Source organism: Pristis pectinata, chromosome 7 (assembly GCF_009764475.1).
Source record: "Pristis pectinata isolate sPriPec2 chromosome 7, sPriPec2.1.pri, whole genome shotgun sequence".
NCBI classification, from domain to species: domain Eukaryota; kingdom Metazoa; phylum Chordata; class Chondrichthyes; order Rhinopristiformes; family Pristidae; genus Pristis; species Pristis pectinata.
The window spans coordinates 94,357,787-94,380,176 of record NC_067411.1 but is presented as its reverse complement, the minus strand read 5'-3'; the positions used below and the strand labels follow the sequence as shown (position 1 = coordinate 94,380,176).

At 39.3% G+C, this 22,390-nt stretch overlaps 1 protein-coding gene across 12 annotated transcripts in view; it reads right to left on the bottom strand.

The window, feature by feature from the left end:
- kiaa0825 (KIAA0825 ortholog) overlaps positions 1–22,390 on the bottom strand; it is a 279,512-nt gene that overhangs the window by 183,751 nt on the left and 73,371 nt on the right. For all 12 annotated transcript variants that reach the window (XM_052020305.1, XM_052020304.1, XM_052020313.1 and 9 more), the window contains 4 exons: positions 21,857–22,042; positions 19,670–19,888; positions 18,715–19,120; positions 4,606–4,762 (listed from right to left, as the gene is read on the bottom strand). In XM_052020305.1, coding sequence (XP_051876265.1) covers positions 4,606–4,762; positions 18,715–19,120; positions 19,670–19,888; positions 21,857–22,042 — 968 coding nt within the window. The remainder of the gene's footprint in view (positions 1–4,605; positions 4,763–18,714; positions 19,121–19,669; positions 19,889–21,856; positions 22,043–22,390) is intronic.

Sequence of the window (22,390 nt, the reverse complement as noted above, 5' to 3'; positions counted from 1 at the left end):
TCTTCACTTGTGCCCTTATTACAATGAAGTAGCTAAAGATGATTAGATCTAAGACACTACCCTCACAATCTCCTGCAGAAATGTCCTGGGTTGAGCTGATCAAACTCCAACAATCGCAACTATCTTCCTTTGTGCAAGGTGCAACTGCAACCATTGATGTGTTTCCCCTTGAAGACCATTGACTTCAGTTTTATAAGGACCCTTTGTTGACAATTTTCAATACTGTTCCAACATCAAAGGCAGTCACTCTCATCTTGCCACTGCAATTCGGTTATTTTATTAACTGTATTTGCACCAAGGCTCTAATACATTCGAAAGCCAAGTGACCCTGTTGAAACTCAACTTTGAACAGGTAACTAGTGAATGTACCCCTCAACAAACTATTTACAACACTTTCCATCACATTGTTGATGATTGTGAGTAGCCTGATTGTGTAGCAAAGAGCCTAATTGAATTTGAACAGCTTTGTAGGAGACATACTACGGCACTTCCCCACGTTGTTTATATCAAGAAGGAGGAGGTGATGAGTCTCCTAAAGAACATTAAAATGAATAAATCCCCAGGGCCTGATGGGATCTATCCCAGGTTATTGGGAGAGGCAAGAGCGGTGATCGCTGGGGCCTTAAAAAATAGATCTTTGTATCCTCTTTAGCCACAGGTGAGGGTCCAGAAGACTGCAGAATAGCCAATGTTGTTCCTCTATGTAAGAAGGGCAGAAGCGACAAACCAGGAAATTATAAGCCGATGAGCCTTAAATCAGTGGTAGGGAAATTATTGGAGAAGATTTTTAGGGATAGGAGCTACTTGCATCTGGAAAAGCATAAACTTAGTAAGGATAGTCAGCATGACTTTGTGCAGGGAAGGTCATGTCTTACAAACCTGACTGAGTGTTTTGAGGAGATGACAAAGATGATTGATGAGCATAGGGCAGTATTCTGTATCTATCCTACTTTGTATGATGCTAACGCTAAACAATATGAATTGGGTTTCATTGAATTGGATTTTGTCTCATCGCTGACAGTGCAACCATTATGCAAGTGAGCAATACAGTGGTGCAGCAGGTGATGCTGCAAGTCTCAGCTTCAGTGACCCAGGTTTGATCCTGACCTGCAGTACTGTCTGTGTGGAGTTTGTACATCTCCCTGCGACCATGTGGGTTTCTCATGGGTATGTCAGCTTCCTCCCTCATGCTTGCTGGTGTATAAGACAAAGGGTGGTGGTGAAGAGGCGTTACTCTGACTGGAGGTCTGTGTCCAGTATTGTTCCACAAGGATCAGTGCTAGGACCTCTGTTGTTTGTGATATATTTAACTGATTTGGACAAAAATGTAGGTGGGCTGATTAGTAAGTTTGCAGATGAAACAAAAATTGGTGGAGTTGTGAATATTGAGGAAGGTTGTTAATGGATTCAGCAGGATATAGACCAGCTGGAAATGTAGGCAGAAAAATGGCAGATTAATCCAAACAAGCGTGAGGGTTTACACTTTGGGAGGTCAAGCATAGGGGGAAAGTATACAGTAAATAGCAGGACCCTTAGAAACAATGAAGTACAGAGGGATCTTGGGGTGTAAGTCCATAGCTCCCTGAAAGTGGCAACACAAATAGATAGAGTGGTAAAGAAAGCGTGCAGCATACTTGCCTTCATTGGTTGGAGTTTTGAGTATAAAAAGTTGGGAAGTCATATTGCAGATGTATAAAACTTTGATTCGGCCTCATTTGGAGCACTGTGTCCAGTTCTGGTTGCCACATTACAGGAAGGATGTGGAGGCTTTGGAGAGAGGCTTTGCAGAGGATGTTCACCAGGATATTACCTGGATTAGAGTATTAGCTACAAGAAGAGGATGGACAAATTTGGATTGTATTTTTTGGGGCGTCGGAGGCTGAGGGGCGACTTCATAGATGTATATAAAATTATGAGAGGTATAGATAGTGTAGATAGAATCTTTTTCCTGGGATGGAAATGTCAAATACTAGAGGGCATAGCCTTAAGGTGTGAGGGGGAAAGTTTAACAAGGCAAGCTTTTTTTTTTACATATAGAGTGGTAGATGCCTGGAATGAGCTCCCAGGGGAAGTGGTGGGAGCATATACAACACTAATGTTTAAGAGACATTTAGACAGGCACATGAACAGGCAGATAATGGAGGGATAAAGACCACGTGCAAGCAGATGGGATTAGTTTTGACTGGCATCACGGTTGGTACAAACACCTTGGGCCAAAGGGCCTGTTCCTGTGCCGTCCTGTTGTATGTTCTATTACAGTTAGAATACTAATATGGTAAATGTTGTTGGATGCTCTGAGACTCCGTGCCCATCAGCTGTTTAACTTTAGGGTGAAAGGGTTAAGGTTTAAGGGGAACATTAGAGGGAACTTCTTCACTCAAAGAGTGGTAGGAGTTTGGAATGGGCTGCCATCTGATGTGGTAAACGCGGGCTCGCTCTTAACTTTTAAGAGTAAATTGGATAGATACATGGACGAGAGAGGTCTGGAGGGGTATGGGCTGGGGGCAGGTAAATGGGACTAGCAGAATAATGTTTCAGCACAGACTAGAAGGGCCAAATGGCCTGTTTTCTGTGCTGTAGTTTTCTATGGTTCTATGGTTCTACCCACTACCATTTATGACTCGATGAGGCAGGTCTACAGAGCAAAAAAACAAACTGCTGGAAAAATTCAGCAGGTCAAGCAGCATTTGTGGAGGCATAGTGAGGGTTGATGTTTTGGATCGAGACCCTGTATCAGCACTGGAGCTTTGTATTTGAGCTGTTTGTATTCCAGCTGGACTGTAGAACTTTGATTAGATCTGTGGGTTGCTTAATTCTGTCAAGTGCATGCTCATTCTGCTGTTGAGCACACATATAGTTTTGCCAGGTTGGCATCTCATTTTTAGGTATGTTTGAAGCTGCTCCCATTTCCAATTCTCACCAAATCAGGATTGGTATCCTGGCTTGATAGTACACTGAGTTCTTGTTATTCACGAAGGATAGGGGAATAGAATATCTGTGGATAACGAAAATACCATTAATGCCCTTGGCAATGATACTAAGGCTGCGTTGATTCACAGCGGTCAGCCCCTTCATGGATATAACAACTCTATTTAAGTTTCAGTTTGTCAAACATACCTATCCACAACCCCGGCACCCGGTGATCCTGACCCTGGCTCTGGCAGCACACCAACTATTGATGCTTCACTATTTGCCTAACAAGAAGTCAAATCAATCCATCTGGTGGCAAACAGGATTCATAGAACAATACAGGAAGAGGCTCTGTAGGAAATAGCTAATTCACCAACACTCCCAGTAATACCCGTGAGTACAAAAATCCATGGATACAGAGTCAGTGGATAATGAGTGACAGCTATGATAGACCATGAAATTAGGGATCAGAGTGGAATTCAATTCTGCTTTCTGCGATGGTCCACAATGGTTAATGTCTGTTCAGTTTTGAGCTGCAAAATCTATTCTGTATCTATCCTACTTAGTCTGATGCTAGTTCTAAATAATATGACTTGGACTTCAAGAAACAATCTTCTGTCTCATAGGTGAGACTACAACCATTATGCAAGTGAGCAACACAGTGGTGCAGCAGGTGGTGCTGCAAGTCACGGCTTCAGTGACCCAGGTTTGATCCTGACCTGCGGTACTATCTGTGTGGAGTTTGCACATTCTCCCCGTAACCATGTGGGTTTCTCATGGGTATGCCAGTTCCTTCCCACATGCTTGCTGGCTGGGAAGTTAATTGACAGTTTCAAATTGTCCCTCATGTAGATGGGTGATAGGAGAATCAGGGTGGAGATGGAATGTGACAGAGAATAGGTTATAGGGAAAAAAAGTGGAGGAGCAAACAATCTGCTGGAGGAACGCAGTGGGCTGAGCAGCATCTGTGGGAGGAAAGAAATTGTTGATGCTTTGGGTCGAAACCCTGCATCAGGACTGAGAGCGGAGAGGCGAGATGGCCAGTATAAAGAGGAGGAGGGGAGTGGTGAGACAGGAGTCCGAGGTGACTGATGGACCGAGGAGGGGTGTAAGATACAGGCAGGTTGTCCAGGTGGAGTTTGGAGTAGAGGGTGGGGGAATGGGATTGATGGGACTGCTGTGAGAGCTGGCTTAGATTCAATGGGCTGAATAACCTCCTCTGTCATAAGAAAGTATGAAATATGAGAAATATCGAGCTGTGGCAAGACAAAATTAATAGTTTCTGAAATGCATAAAATGAGATAATGTTGGGAGGATTAGTCTCTGACATAGCAGATGACTGCTTCACACAAAATGTAGAGCAGATCTAGCTACATTCTCCAGAGGACTAATTTTATTTGTTACATGTACCATAAAATACACTTAATTACAATATATCTTTGGTTTTAAGTGATTGAAGTAATATAGAAACTATATAAGTCAACATTTGACCGGCAAGATATATATCTGCAGTATATATAATCTATTTTGAACAATGTTGTTATATAAAGTCTTCTCCTCATTTATTTTCATCTTTAATGAGGATTTGTAACTGATTATATTTAGATGTGCCACCTGACTAAACCTTAGCTGGTAGCAGATACTGTCTCAGGCCAATGCACACCTAATTGCTTGGTAAAAAGACCATTTCCCTACCTCATTGAGTTGGATGATGTGATAAATTTGCCTCAGGTATTCATTGCCACCTGGCTGGTGGCAGATATCCAGCAGCATCATACTTATTTTCTGCTTAGTCAATTCAGCCAAACTGTCTTTCTTCTGTGCAATGGAATCTTTGTCTGTGAGAAATGTACTGTTAGAACAAGAAAGAAAATTACTAATTAATTCACACAAATTTAAGTTAAGTCAGAAAAAAATTACAACAATTTTTTTTTAAAAATAACAATCTGCTGGTTAATGCTATGACAAAAAAAATTCCTGTATGTTCAAAAGTGCTCAGAAGAGAAACAGTAAATATGGCTGCACTGTTTAATTCTGTGTGCTATTATAAAGAAAAGAACATTTGGATGTAAAAGTAATCTTACTGAAGTTGCCTAGAAATTATATTGCATTGTGACATTTTTTTGTGCATTACCCTTTTAAAGTTTATTGAAAACCTAATTGCTAAATACAGATTTTTAGTTTGGGACCTTCATATTGAAGCTTGTTTTGAGGCCAGCAATACTAAATTGTTCTGCTTGCACAAGGGAAGCTTGCGCAATGACATAACAATTACCTTGCATACTTAAGTATTCTCTAACCATAGGGTTGAGGGTTACTTCAGTATTATTTAGCCCCTTGGTTTTCAAGCTTCACTGCCTACTTCTCACACAGAAGATGGAAATTTCCATTTTGGTTTATATCTGTCCCGTTCATTCAATTGATCTTACTCATTGAAAAAAGACAGTGGCCATCTCCCCTGTCCAATCATCTCCATTGCATCATTTTTAATGAAAACAGATCCACGTTTCCAATTGGTTCTTTGCATTTGCCTGCACCCATCTTTAGCACTAGGTGCACAAAAATTTAAAGACAATATACTTTGACATTAAATTTAAAAGTTACATCAGCAAAACACCTTCTTCGGATTCATTTCTCAGTTTCTCATAGTTAAAACTGTCCAGTTTGGTGCTGAGTTGCTGAAGACATGAATTGCATCCTCTGGTATAAATTTCAACAGACATCTCCAGGGATTTATGGGCAGCAGTTAAACTAACATACTGACAGTCTTGAATTTTATTGACCCTTCTCAAATAAACATACAATGAAGGGTTCCAGTTCTGTTTCTCTTTCTCAATTAATGTCCTTACCATCTGCTTTAAGAACCAGATTCAATACTGTTATTCCATAAAATGTAAATTTTGATTAAAGGCATCAACTGGGGGTTGAATAGTTTTATCAACAGTTAGATGTATTTGGACAAAATCATGTAACAGTTTCGTTTTTTATTACCGATAACCCAATGGACTCAAATGTTAGCTTCAAGGGTATTTGTTTGATGAAACTCTTTTCCAGAAAACAAATCCAACTAATAGTCTGAAAATACATGATAAAAGTCCTTTGACTGAATATGCAACTGCTATTAATGGAGTTGTTAAATATCATGAATGCTTAACTTCTAGTGGAATTACATCTGCAACAGGAAAGTGCAAAAGAGTGTAATATCAGATTATTATATGAATCTGCTTTCCGCAAGGATATATCATTATTTCTGCAATTCCACATGCAGCCTCGTGGATATTTGAAATGACAAATTTCTTGGTCATTGAAGACCTGCAGGGAAAGCATTTCTGACAGGTCTGTTTCCAGCTAGCTACGATTGAAGTGAGTGGTAATCAGGGTCTTCCCAGTTCTGTAGTACAGACCTGGCACTCAAACATAATTCTATTGCTTAGTACCAATCATTAGATCTAACAGTACTTAAGGGAGAGCACTTCATTTTAAGAGTACTACAAGAACTACATTCTAGGCATTTTTGACATCCATTTAACTAAGTATTTGGAAAGTATGCAGGTTCTACATTTTAAGTGAGAAAAATGAACATTATGACTTTTTTCAATAAAGTTGATCTACCAATTTATCAATCATGTTATTGAATAGCAAGTATTTTAACACTGGGACATTGACGATAAGCAGGATGCGACTATAACACAGCTCTAATTAAAGGCTGTTGGCACTTTGCAAAATTATGTATTCATAATAGTCAAGGTGCCAAGTTTTAGAAATTTTAGAATTTTCACAAAATAATATTTAAAATTATATATTTTTACTTTCTAAGATGAACTTAAATATAAAATCAATTGTGATTAGAGAACTACTATCTAATATTAACAACAATGACTGAGATTCCAAGAAATTGAATTTCAGGAAGACATCTTTTTCTGAATACCTTTTTGTTCAGTTAAGTGAACGATGTCAGTTATTTTTATCTATTCCAACAAAATACTTAGACTAGAACCAAAGAAAGTACTCGTGCTGATTCCTATACAAAAATAATTAGGAATTTTATCCAGATGAGTGTGAGGTAATGCATTTTGGGACATCAAATACTAATAGGACATATGCAGTAAATGGCAGGGATCCAAGGAGCGTTGACATACAAAGGGATGTTAGGATGCAAGTTTATAGCACCCTGAAAATGGCAACACAATAAGGTAGTGAAGAGGCCATATGGCAGGCCTGCCTTCATAGGCTGAGGTATTGAATACAAGAGCTGGGATGTCACATTGGGATGTCACATTGCAGCTGTACAAAACGTTGGCACTTGGAGTACTGCAGTGGAGTGTTGTAGGCAGCATTAGAAGTAGTGCAGAGGAGATTCACCAGGATGTTGCCTGGAATGGAGGGCTTTACTCATAAGGAGAGATTGGATAGGCTGGGTTTATTCTCACTGGAACATAGGAGGCTGAGAGGTGACCTTATAGAGGGATACAGGTAGGGTAGATAGTCTAGTTTTAGACTCCCTGCACTACGATAGTCATCTTTTTCACAGTGTGCAGAGTCTAAAACTAGAGAGCTTAGGTTTAAGGTGAGAGGTGAGAGATTTAAAGGAGATCTAAGTGGCTACTTTTTCACATAGGGGGTGGTGGTTATATGGAATGAGCTGCCAGAGGAAGTGGTCGTGGTAGATACAATTACAACATTGAAAAGGCATTTGGACAGGTACTTGGATAGGAAGGGGGTAGAGGGATAGGAGTCTAATGGAAGCAAATGCGATTAGTAGAAATAGGTATCATGGTCAGCAAAGACAGGCTCTGTCCAAGCTCCTATTTCTGTGCTGTACAGCTCTATGACTCTATCAAGGTTTGGGCAAAGATACTTTGACTGGAAAACACAGCAGGTAGTGCTGTATGGAAACACAAGAGACTGTAGATGCTGGAATCTGGAGCAACACAAGAAGCACTGGAGGAACTCAGTAGGCCAGGCAGCATTTGTGGATGGAAATGGACAGTCGATGTTTCAGGTCAAGACCCTTCATCTGAACTGGAAAGAAAGGGGAGGTAGCCTGTATAACAAGGTGGAGGGAAGGGGGAGAGCAAGAGCTAGAAGGTGGTAGGTGAATCCAGGTGAGGGGGGTGATAGGAAAATGAGGGCGGGAAAGATATCAAAAGCTGGGGAGTTGTTATCAAAAGTTAGGTAGAAGTTGACAAAGGGCTGAAGATGATGGAATACGATGGTACAGGACAGTGGATCATGGAATAAAGAGGAAGCAGGCAGAGAGGGGAACCGGTGGGAGGAGTGTGTGGGTGATGGGCAGATGGAGAGGGTGGGGGAGGGAAAAGACATAGGGTGATAGGGGCCAGTTGGATCAGGAGGAGAGAAAAAAAGCGAAACATTAGGGGAAAAAGGGGCAGAGGGGGAGAAGTTGCCAGAAGTCTGAGAATTCGATGTTCATGCCTCTGTACCTTATGCTGTCATACAGGTAGTGCTGCATTTTTTTTCAGCATTATCTAATCCAATTTTGATTATACCCAGAATTGTAACCTTTTCCACATGAAATGAAGTAAAATTTCAAAACTGGACAAGACACACCCTCTTGCCTGATATTTGCCCATATCAAATGATTTCATTATTTATGCAGTTCTCATTTCTACCTGTACCATAAAATGGACCTCAAAGCTCCAAATAAGAGGCCATAGGTTTAGGGTAAGGGACAAAAGGTTTAGCAGGTATCTGAGGAAGAACTCTGTTGATACTGGAGGAACTCAGCAGGTCAGGCAGCATCCATGCAGAAAAGCAGGTGGTCAACACTTCAGGTCAGGACCCTTCTTCAGGACTGAAGATAGGAAAAGGGGAAGCCCAATATATAGGAGGGAAAAGCAGAGCAGTGATAGGTGGAAATAGAGAGATAGGCTAGGAAAGGGAAGGAGAGGCATGGTTGGGGGGGGGATTGTGGGGATTATTTAAAGTGGGAGAATTTAATGTTCATGCCCACCGGAGCATGGGTCAAAGGTGAGGAGGAGAAAAGGGGGATAGAAAACAGAGATAGGCCAGGAAAGGGAAGAAAAGAAGAGGCATGGTTGGAGGGGGTGGGGGAGGGGGGTTTGTGGGGATTACTTAAAATGGGAGAACTCAATGTTCATTCTCCAACTTTAATTAATCCCCACAACCCCCCTCCCACCCATGCCTCTTCTCTTCTCCCCTTCCTAGCCTGTCTGTCTCTTTTCTACCCCTCTTTTCTCCTCCTTACCTTTTACCCATCCCCCAGTGAATCTGCTCTCCCCTCCTCCCCCACACCTGCTTATCACTATTTCTTACCTGCATCTACATATCACCACCTTGTGCCCACCCCGCCTCCCCTCTTTTGTCCACCTATCACTGCTCTGCTTCTCCCTCCTATATATTGGGCCTCCCCTTTTCCTATCTTCAGTCCGGAAGAAGGGTCCTGATCTGAAGTGTTGACCGCCTGCTTTTCTCCACGGATGCTGCCTGGCCTGCTGAGTTCCCCCGGCATCATAGTGTTTTTCATCTAGATATTCCAGCATCTGCAGTCCTTTGTTTTTCTGAGGAAGAATTCTTTCACCTAGAATCTAGAATACACTGCCTGAGGAAGAGACTGTCACCATATTTAAGTCAAGAAACTAGTATGTCCACATAGCAACAGAGTCTCTCAGCAAAGGGTCAATACTAGCATGTTCAAAAGTAATGAAAATCATACAGTTAATACTAAACTTGCATTAGCATATGGAAACTCACCAAATGTCATAATTAAAAATGAGAATAAGCTAAAGCTGGCCCACTGAATGTCAACTGCACTCTAGCTGGACAATTTAGTCCTCTTTTCAGAGTCTCAGAAAATTAGTAGAAAAAATGTGAATAATTATTCTTATTTTATACTTGGATCCAGAATTATTCACATCTTTCAGAATTTTTTCTTAGTTTTCTGCCATTATGCAGCATGCATAATATTTCTATTAACTGGATGAAAACTTAAGAGGAATTGAGATATAACATTAATGAAATTTTATTTACAATATACTATTACTTAATTAGGAATCTGTTATGTTTGAAGTGGACATAGTAAAATATTTCAAGATTGCAAATTAGATTTATTTCTGGATGTGGGGTTAACCCATAAAAATAGACAGGATGGCTTCCCTAATTAATCAGAAGTTAAAGAAGTTGTAACATCCATCACAGCCTCAGGATGTCCATAGGCAATGCACACCCAGTGAGGCCCTGAAGTAGAGTTAAGTCTCAGAATTTGCAAAAGGCAATACATTTATACAAACTACAAAGTTTTAAGCTTGATTCCCTGGCTGTGCTGAAATAGTTGATCCTGAGTGACATTAAGGAGGAAATACTCATGTTGTATGTTTCAACACTCAGATAAAAATGCTCTCATAAGGCAATGCAGTATACTGTAAATATCAAAAGTGAAGAATTATTGTTACTTCATTGAAGATGAGAAATATTCCCAAAATTTGAAATAAAAATGATTATATGTATGGGCTAACACAATATTTTGAAACATGGCCCTTTCCAAAATCTATGAATACTATATTCCAGAATGGAAAGGTGAGCTGAAAATTTGCTGCCTTTTTTAGTGATGTGCTATCGTCCATAGAATGAGTATAGCTTGTCTCAGATTGGTTCACAGTGGAGATGAAAATATAGCAGAGGTCTAAAATTTAGCTTTAACTAGTTTTCAACATTAGAATTTAAAAAAACACTGAAACGAACATACTCCTCTGAGATTATGATTGAGGTATGGAACATTTTGCAAATTTCCTTGTATTATGTTATGTCATGCCTCAATATACCAGGTTCCACGCACGAACTGACAATAGCCTGCTCTACCTCACCACCTCTGTCATCCTCACCTGTCCTGATTTGTCAGCTGCTTGTCTAACATACAATACTAAATGATCAGAAATTTGTTCCAGCTAAGTTTTGGGAAGACTAGAAGTCATTATGTTCAATCCCATTGATAGCATCATTCTGAAGGAAATAACTCCACAGATCTCCCTAGCTTTTGTCTGAAGCTGAAACAGACCAATCAATAATTAGCATCCTACTTGACTTTTCTACAGAAATCATAGGCCATGTTTTCATGAATATGGTAAATTATAATTAAACAAAAATCAAAATAATATCAATTCATACTCTGTTTATAATGCACAAAATCTTAAAATTAGTCCATCTCCCAACAATATCTTACAAATTAATTTATGTGACATATATAATAATTTAATGTATATTATGAACTGAACATTTATTTTTGGACATTGGCACAGTACTGAGTTTTGAAATTCATCACCAGAAGTAGTCTAGTACAAAGGGATTAGACTAATGGATTAGAAAGATGTGTTCACTTATTCATGGGAAATGATAGCAGGTCCTGTGGTGTGTTCACATCCTCCCCAGTTTGAAAAAGTGGCCAAGTTGATTGACTCTGAAATTAAAGGATTAAGGGTACAGAAACAAAAAGGGAGTGATAAAGAAGAAATGTAAATGCCTTTCAGAACTTCCTAATGGCACTTTTGTATGTACAATGGCAACTATAAAGTGGTTGGTTTTATCTTTAATATTTATATCTAAATTTCTCTTTATTTGTTAAATACTGGCTCAACAATTCTAAAAGGATTATGTTTTCCAAACAGAAGGGTGGTACAAACTATGTCATTTATCATGGATCTTTCAGGTTGACATTGAAAAAGTTAAGGCCTCTGACCAATCAGTGAATCACGTTAGTACCTAAATCATATCCTTTTCTGTCTATCACTTTGCAGGTGAAGCAGATGATTGTATTCAGTCACAGCAATGATTAATGTGTTCCTCTGTAGATTTGGGACAGCCTATCAATCATGTCATTAGAGAGAATGTGCCCTGAAAGAGGCAGTCACCAGCCAAGGAATAACTGCATTCATCTTAATCTATGTATGCACCCAGTCAGCCAAGTCAGGGTCACTATGATGAAAAACAATAATCTTTTCTTGGACAAATTATTTTGCAAAGTCAGGCATTTCTTTCATTTCTGAACAGCTTTTTTTTTAAGGATACTGATACTTTACCACTGAGACAATACTGCAGACTGAACGTTATTTTAGTAGACAATTACATTGCCATAAAGTATACATGGACAGATGAAGCAAACTGCTGCTACTTACTGTAATGCTTAACACATTGCATTATTTGAATGAAGAATAAAAGCAATTTGATGTTATAAAGTATCTATGTGATGACATTTTGCAAAACCATGTGTAATAAGATGTTTGGTAGAATACAATTCATAGTTTGACTCGACACATTCATTGCTGTTGCGGAGTCAGGCTGTTAGTCTTATATCTTCGATGAACCAAAATTTCTGCTATTTACTGGGAATTATCTACGCCCTTCCTCTCTGTGGGAATTGCATGCGGTAATTATACTTCCACCCACAGCCACCGTCCCAGGTTAAACCAGTGAGGTCAAAGTCCTGGCTGCTGGAAGGAACCTATCAACCCTTATATTCTTGATCAGACCACTTATTTCCACCTCTGTATTATCACCCGTTTTCATTCATTTCATCTCTCATCTAAAACCATCTTCCACACCTTTAGAATGATCCAATGCTTTCTTTTCCACTATACAAGCTTTACCTTATCCAAAACCATAATCCTGTTCCACAGCACACCCTGCTGACCCATGTTTCCTTAAGATTGCTGCTGGTCTCCCAACATTTATAATTTATAACTTTAATGGCAGCCTGGATTTTACTACGATAGGTCTGCAGTACATAGACCTAGCTCACAGTTGTCAGTTACTCAAATTTACTTCAGCTGAGCCAGTAAAAGTGATTTTACTTGGCTAGGTGATTCTGCAGTTGAGTGACGTGGCCCTAAGCAGTGGCAGAGCCTTCAACAACCATATGGAGTTATATGGGAGTTATGTGCTCATTGCAGCCAAAAAGTTCTATTTTAACTTCATTAGTCCACAGGACTTGTTTCCAAAATGCATCAGGCTTGTTTAGATGTTCCTTTGCAAACTTCTGATGCTGAATTTTGTGGTGAGGACTCAGGAAAGTTTGGAGAAAAAAGGGTGCAGAATTTCATGAAAAGAACACCTCTCCAACTCTTAAGCACGGGGGCAGATTGATCATGCTTTGGGCTTGTATTGCAGCCAGTGGCATGGGGAATATTTCACTCATAGAGGGAAGAATTAATTCAATTAAATACCAGCAAATTCTGGAAGCAAACATCACACCGTCTGTAAAAAAGATGAAGATGAAAAGACGACGGCTTCTATAACAGGATAACGATCCTAAACACACCTCAAAATTCACAATGGACTACCTCAAGAGGCACAAGCTGAAGGTTTTGCCATGACCCTCACAGTCCCCTCACCTAAACATCATCAAAAATCTGTGGATAGACCTCAAAAGAGCAGTGCATGCAAGGCGGCCCAAGAATCTCACAGAACTAGAAGCCTTTTGCAAGGAAGAATGGGCGAAAATCCCCCAAACAAGAATTGAAAGACTCTTAGCTGGCTACAGAAAGCATTTACAAGATGTGATACTTGCCAAAGGGGGTGTTACTAAATACTGACCATACAGGATGCCCAAACTTTCGCATTGGGCCCTTTCCCTTTTTTGTTATTTTGAAACTGTAAAAGATGGAAATAAAAAAGTAATCTTGCTTAAAATATTAAAGAAATGTGTCATCTTTAACTTTATGCCTTTTGCTTACCTCATCTTTTACTTGCTTAGCTATTACAGTAACAGAAATTTTGACCAGGGGTGCCCAAACTTTTGCATGCCACTGTATATCAGTTGGAAACTTAGGCAGAGAAATGGCAGATGGAGTTTTGTCTGGACAAGCATGAGGTGTTGAATTTTGGGACGTCAAATGCAAGAGGAAAGTATACAGTGTGTTTCTCAAAGGGGCGAACATTCAGAAACATTTCAAAACTATTAAAAATAAATAAATGTTTTAAATCAATTTAAAATCATTAGAAGCAACAAAAACACTTAAAAAATTAAAATGATTAAAACAACATTAAGCAAACCACAAATATTTTTTTTAAAAAGTAACTTGTCTTTCTTTCCCCCAGCCCTACAATCCCTATTAAAATCAATGGGGCTTGCGAGTCTCACAGCAAGTTTAATTTGACACAGAATCCAATAGCAGTTTCCCTACCTTTACCACGGGGCTCCAATCAAGTCACTAACCACAGCCTGAGATGGTCAGTGGAGCTTTATCAGTATGTTTGGAACTTCATTATTCATGCAGGAGTTCCAAAATTTACTGGCGCTTACCCTGAGAAATGCCAGCACTTTTGAATCTGAGGCATTTTAGCTGCAAAATACAGATCCTTGAGTTTCAACATATCATCGGTATTTCATTATTCTCCTTCCGTCTCAGCAACCTGCTTCAAGATCCAAATTCACTGTTCCTCTGGTTCTCACTATTTTTATCAATCCCTCCTTTATTCTTGCATTCATTAATTGTAATGCCTTTAGCAAATGAGGTGGCAAACTGGAGAATCACCTCCCAAAATTGCTCCATCTCAACATTTCCTATAATTTATTCAATGACCTCCTTAGAGTCCAGTTCTTTGATCAATATTGTGTCTTTCAAAATTCTTTTTTTCTTTTTCAATTTCATAATGTTAATAATAGGCTCCTATTAAAACTGTTTATGGAATGATGCCTTTTCCCATAAAGACAGAAAGGATTTGAATATTTTCTATTCTTAGAAACATGCCTTAAAGTAGTGCATGGGGACCCCAGGCAGTTTTTCTTCCAGTGCCACTGATTCCAGGTTTTTTTAAATCACACTGCTCATGGGCACATTTAAAATGCATGGTGCATTGATTTCTTGATTACTTTGCATCAAGCGCGTGTAGGCACATGAATAACAGGCACTTGTAGATCTCATCCTGTGCTAAATATTGGTAGGACTTCAGCTGTTAAAGAGGACCTGACCAAAAAAGCCAAAGAAAATGGTCATTGTGGAGCTTCATGTTTCGCTACATTCATAGCTTGGTCATGAGTCAGTCCCAGAACAATGATCTAAATATTCTTGCAGATAAGGTGGAAAGTCTAAGGGAGTAGGGGATGCTAGGAGGCCAGCCATGTGCTGAAATGAAGCAGCATGGCAAGAATGTGGCATGGGAATTCGTGAGTGAGTCACCATGGAACTGTGTCCAGTGCAGGAAGAAATTCCATCAAGGTTAGGGCTGTAATTTTCAAATGCTATTAAACGAATCCAGCACTGCAATACTCACACATCACACACAGAGCTATTCCAGCATTCTGGCCCATCTACACATCTCCCATCATGGCACTGAGTTTTCCCTCTACCTTGCAGGTTCCAATGTCTAAATGAACATGGGGAATGTGTTAGAAATGAAAGACTTGCATGTCATCGACCCCCTTGCCACATGGGATCTGAAGTAATAAGCAAGTATTTAATCTTCCTTTTCAGATGTCCTTTCCCCTCAATGCACTGAACGTAATACCTGATACACGCTTCTTACCAGTCTCCCTGCATCATTTCCATGTTATTTCGCCTTTATGGTTGCAGAATCACAAGAGATCACTTGGCTAATCTCTCCCAGCATGACCCCAACTTTATTGCAAACCAAACCACTGATGGAGGAAAAATCCACCAAAGAGAAATATGATGAGACCATGATGTTGTGCTTGTTACCTCCAAGAACTATCTCATGTCCTGGACACTCCTGCATGAACTGCCACAGCTCCAGGCAACCCTGTAATCTCAGTCTCTGAGGCTAACGTCAGGGTATCCGTCAAGAGGGTGAACCCACGAAAAGCGTCTGGCCCAATGGCATACCCGGCCAAGTGGTGAAGATCTCTGCAGACTGGCTGGCTGGTGTATTCAAGGACATCTTTAACCTCTTGCTTCTTTGGTCTGAGGTTCACACCTGCTTCAAAAGGACATCTATAGTACAGGTGCCTAAGAAGAGCATGGTGACCTGCCTCAATGACTGTCTGGTAGCACTAACATTCACTATAATGAAGTGCTTTGAGAGGTTGGTTACAGCATAAATTAACTCCAACCTCAGAAATTACATGGAACCCCTTCAATTTGCCCATCATCACAACAGGACAACAGCAGATGCTCTCTCACTGGTTCTCCACTCAGTTCTGGATCATCTGGACAACAGTAATGCATTCATCGGGCTGCTGTTCATCAACTACAGTTCAGCATTCAAAATTGTCATCCTCCCTAAACTTGTCATCAAGCTCCAAGATGTGGGCTTCTGTACCATATTTTGCAACTGGACCCTTGACTTCCTCATAGGCAAACCTCAATCAGTACAGATCGAAACAACCTCTCCTCCCCACTGATCATCAACATAAATGCACCTCAAGGCTACATGCTTAGCACCCTGCTCTACTCTCTTTATACCCACAACTGTGTGGCTAAGCACAGCTCCATTACCATCTATTAATTTGTTGACGACACCACTGTTGTCGGCTGAATCACAGGTGATGATGAGTCAGCATACAGGAGTGAGACAGAGCATCTAGTTGAGTGCTGCCGCAATAACAACCTCTTGCTCGACATCAACAAAACCAAGGAGCTAATCATTGACTTCAGAAAAGGGAAGTTAGGAGACCACGCACCAGTTCTTGTTGATGGGTCAGAGATGGAGAGTAAGCAGCTTCAAATTCCTGGGCATTATCTTCTCGATGACTTGTCCTGGGCCCAGCACATTGATGTAATCATGAAGAAGGCACATCAGCAGCTCTACTTTCTTAGAAGCTTAAGGAGACTTGGCACGTCAGTAAATACTCTAACTAACTTCTACAGATACACTGTTGATAGTATCCCTACTGGTTGCATCATGGCCTAGTATGAAAGTTCCAATGCAAGAGGCTGCAGATAGTAGTGGACACAGCTCTCCCCACCACTGGCGGCATCTACAGAAGACGTTGCCTCAAGAAGGTGGTATCCATCACCAAGCATCTCCACCATCTGGGTCATGCCCTTTTCTTGCTGCTACTGTCAGACAGGAGTTACAGAAGCCCAAAGTCCCACACCACCAGGTTCAGGAACAGCTACTTTCCTACAACCATCAGGTTTTTGAACCTACCTCACAACCCTAACCCTACCTCAGCAATGGAATACTATGGACCACTTTTTTCCACCACTGTATGGTATAATATTATGTATAATTTATATTTTGTATGTTGTATGTACCTATGTACCTGTGATGCTGCTGCATACGTTTTTCATTGTACCTATACCTCACCGTACTTGTGCACATGACAATAAGCTCCACTTGAACATACTGGATAATCTTGATGCATGTTTTTCAAAACATGAAGTACCAGTAACAATAGACAAAGGAATAGGAAAGCTAATAAATCTGTTCAGACTGGATTAGGGAAACAATTAACAGCCAATCAATTCTCCTTATGGCACGACTGCATAAGTATGATGGGTACCACAAATAGTGAACAATGGAGTGCTTCAGAAACATGGTATTCAATGTGAGAAATCACATCTCATAATCATAAGTTGTATATACAGAGAGTAATAGCCCTTGCAAACATGTAGAATTCTGGGTTCGCAGGGTAGTCTTAGGCATCACATGGGTGCAGGCTATCTCACCCTGAAGTTAACTTTGGGAAACCCGTAATCCTGGAAAATCCACGTCTGTGATGAAAACGTTCCCCTCTGTTCAAGGGGAAAGAGATTAAGTCAGCTCTCCATGAGTAGAGAGCATGTATGGTATCCCTTACGTAGTGGTTAGCTGCACAGTGTTTTGGAATAAAACAGCATCTCTCCCTGGAATGATCTCTAGTCAAAGTAGTCCTAGCAATGGACATGACTGGAGGTCAACCAGCAGAAGCTGAAGGTTTTTCTGACTGGGGACTTTAATTTCCAGATTTATTGATATTTGGAAAACTGGAGGTACGATTGTGGCTCCCTGTATATGTTTGCTGAACTTCTACCTGCTGGCATGACTTCTTTTTCGCTTTCCTCCCTTGGGATCCACTGTCAAGTTTGTGATGCCTCAGGTCCTTCATCTTTGGTTCTCCTCACATGGAACTTCCAGCAGGACCAGTGCTGAATCATTTGTGGCAAAGATATAATAACTGAAGAAATGACTTTTGCATTCAGCAGAAGTTGTCTTTCCAGTGACTCTCCCCTTGTAGACTTGTTAGACAGTGCAGGTGCCCTGCTGCACATGTGCCATGAATGCCTAAAGCTGTTTCCTAATCACATGGTTTTTTTAATGAGGGTGTTTCAAAAAGTACATTGCATGAGGAAATTAGGTCTTCCTTGCAGTCTACATGCTACCTGTGTAAGAAGACAACTTTGAGTACTCTGAAGTGCACAATTTTACAGTAATATAACATGCAAAAACAGAGGGATTCAATTATTTTACTATGTGAAAAGATTTTGAGCTTGACATTCAACTAGTTGATCTTCCCTAAGTATATTTTTAAAAATTGTAATCTGGCAAAAATTGAGAAAACTAGCCTTACGTATTTTGAAATGGCTACACATAAATATCCATGTAAATATGGGAAAAGAGTATTTACCTGTCACTGAAAGAGAACAAATTGATGGTTTGAAATAAAAACTTGATTCAAACATGGGTTAAATCATGAATATTAAATTTCTATCTGCTAAGTAACTCCAAATTACTCAATCCCAGTATGATAAAACTGGTTTGTGACACTTTTTCAAGATTTTACTTTGTACTTTAAATGACTATTTTACTATAATGATAAATATATTATTCTCAAGTATGTACTTTTGAACAATATTTAAAATCAGAATATTACAATTCATTGTAAGTTACCTTTCTGAGCAGAACGTTTTTGCATTTTGTAGTTGGACTTCAATCCATTTAGGTCTTTGTTTTTCCAGACAGTTGATGACCTTCCGTACTACTGGTTTGGGATTTTCCTTTTGCTGTCCCACAATGTTCAGCAGACACTCACTCACCAACTCCAGTTTCTCTTTACTCCATCTATCTATTGTAACACCTGACAGAAATTCTATGGCATTCCCACCTTTTAGTGTTTGGCAAATAATAGTAATAACATACCAAAGAAGGTATGAATTTTCGAGCTCAGGAATATTGTTCAGAAACTTTCTTTCTGCTAAATTGAAAAGGTATTTAATTGTTGAAGGCAATGAAGCAACTATTGCAGGTAGGTTATCAATTAAAACTGAAACAACCTGAGCAGCAAGTTTTGTAAAATCTGAAAAAAAAATTAGATCTTAATTAGTACTGCTATTCCTGAAGAACAACATGCTTTTATATATTTACACAAAATTAATATCTTCAGGTTATTTACAATGTAACAATGTAATTTTCAGTGAAGTGGACTTTGATTTTATTGTGGAGCAAGACTCTTCTTGGAAAGAAACCAGGGCAATTAGTATACAGACATGCCAAGGCTGGAGAGTTTATAACTCAAAGACCTCATTTTTATATTCAGGTCCGAATTCCTACCCAAACCACACAGAAATCACTTTCTAGCCACAGGAGGCGGCACAGAAAAAGGTGAGTGGGACTAAAGATTCAGTTGTCATGAAATTAACTTCATTCAGGGAATCGTTACCAAATTTTTTAACAAGATATTTACTCAGAACCTTTGAATGTGTTTCTCACATTGTTCTTACAATTGGAGCACAAATAAATTACTTGTCCCATTCTTAAAACTACGTATAAAAATTATTTTAATTGCCAGTTGTTATTAGAAGCAACAAGATTCATTTTCATTATCAGAGAACTAAAGGTTACCTACTATTTCCACATTCTCTTCTTTTAAATTCCCTTGGTATATAATCCCATTCTTTGGGAATTTTACTGAGTAAACTCTCAGGAAGCACTTGCTTATGACCTGTACCAGGATTTTCCAGCGCTTGCCACATATGAAGCAAGGAGATGACATGCTTTAAAGTTTCTTTGATTGCTTTGAATACGAACATCTTCAGACACCTTGGAACATCTGACTCATCTTCAGCTGTAAATGGTGATACCATAAATCAATTTTCAGACTTTTTACTTAAGATAAATCACAGCTAATATTTGTACTCTTTGGAGTTTTAGCTTTTTTTTGCTAATGCTAAATATAACTACATCAGAAATGTCACTGAATTTGTGGCAATTGCCCTTTTTAAACAATCAGCACCTTAATTAAAATAGACAATAATTTCAGGTGTGGTTACAGTAAATTGTCACTTTATCTCTGCAATCCAAACTGAACATTAGAGGCTACATCCAGCCTGATGGAGACTTTCTTTGCCTCAGACCAGAGCTTACACAACATCATTCACAAAGCACAGCCCCCAAGGCATGATCGCATTGATCGTAGCTTGGAATGAAATGCAGGGCAAGGGGTAAAATACAGTAATATTAATGTTGATGCCTGACACTTGCTAGATGTAAAATAACAGAAAACATCAAATATTGAAATATTAATCTTAGGAGCTGAACAACATTCTGTTTCAACTCTCCATATCTTAAAATTCATTATTTAAAAAATAACTTTTCATAGCAAAAGTAATGCAATAAAGATAGAATTCCCATAATTGTGAGTATTATTTGGAAGCTGACATCATTTTTAGCATGGGCTATTTGTGCACACTCGGATTAACTGATGTTAACCTCTTAGAATCTCCTGCAGCACAGTGGCATAGATAGTAGAGCTACTGCCTCACAGTGCCTGAGACCCAGGTTCAATCCTGAATTTGGGTCTGTCTGCGTGGAGTTTATATGTTCTGTCTGTAACTACATAGGTTTCTTCCAGGTACTCCAATTTCCTCCCATAGCCCAAAGGTATGTGGTTTGGTAGGTTAAGTGGCCAATGTACATTGGCCCGAGTGTGAAGGTGAGTGGTAGTACCTGAGAAGAGCTTTTGGAATGTGGGAAGAATATAATCTGGGGATCAATGTAATATTAACGTAAATGGGCAGACTCAGTGGGTTGAAGGGCCTGTTTCTGTGCAGTATCTTTTTATGACAAGTGGGCTGCTGAGATTAAATATCCAGTGTTGACTACGACTGATATTTTTGAGGAAACGATATTTAATAAATGTTTTTTCTGAGATTGAGAATAAAGTCTAATATTTAGGGGTAAAATGTTTGCAAATAACCAGTTTAAGTCTTTGCAATTTAGGAAATGGAAATTTTATGGCATTTGCAATCTGATTAACAGTGAATGTTGAGGACCCCTTAGTGTAAAATATGTTTGATGTCCAAATTAATCCTAAATCACAGAATGCAGTGACGTTTTAGTGTTGCTCCATTTGAATCAGCAGATTGCGTGTGTTCTTACCACTGTCCACTGCAATAAAGAACATAAACAATACAGAAAGTAGCCTAATTCTCATTGTTGTTTCCTACAGAATGGTTACTGAAACCTTTCATCCCCTCTACAAAATACTCACCATGAATTTCCTTCACAGAAATTCCAAAGCAAACAGATAAATTTTCAGGCTTAAAACAAACAATAAGTGTTTGCAGCCATTTTTTTTAAACACCCAAGACAAAACAAGTTGGATGTGGCAGAAAAAATGTGACCGACTCTCCAAAGGCCTCATTGGTTGAGGGTTCTGAAAATTTATTACTGTCTGGGTGAAGACATTTCTTATTATCTCTGTTCTTAGTGGCCAACCCCTAGTTTCGAGAATGTGAGCCCTAGTGCTAGACACCCCAACCAGCAAAATCCATCAGTATTGCATCTACCTTATTAAGGCCCTAAAGATGTTTGTACATTTCAGTGAGATCACTTCAAAATTCAAGACAGTTAATACAGTCTGCTTAATCCTTCCTCATACAATAAACCTGCCAGCCGAGGAATTAATCTGCTGAATTTACAAATCCACCATCCCAAGAATTTATCAAGTGTTCCCTTAACCAAACTACAATGCAGTTTTCAACATTAACACGCATGCAGGTCTTAAACAAACTAGAATGCTGTTTCACCACACCTGCTAAGAAAAACAATTTATTCCACAGCTGACGTTTGTCCATATAGCCTTCAAGAACAACTCCAAGACCTCTGGGCAATGATTTGCAGTATGTCATTACCATCACAATTGCTTCTATCAATGTCGATTGTTGGTCACTATTTTTTTCTTTCACGTAATCATCATCAAAATTCTCTCGATCAATAGCTAGAAAACAAAAGCAGCAATATCTTCAGAAAGAATATTGGTAAAGTTGCAAGCAATATAGTAAAAGATGAGTAAAACAAGAGCCGCCCTGCAAAGTATGCCTATAATTAAATAAGATATTGCATACATTAGGAATATATTAAAGCTGGAAAGCTATCATTCCTAGAGAATGATCACTATGAAATGGAATTCCATAGATTACAATCAGCACGTCCAGTAATCTCTGCAAAATATGGCAACAGCAAATCCGCATGTTCCATCGAAAAGTGCAATATGACTCAAAAGCACGCAACAAAAACACATTCATTCAATAAGTTAAATAATTTGCTGAGATCATAAAACAGTTCA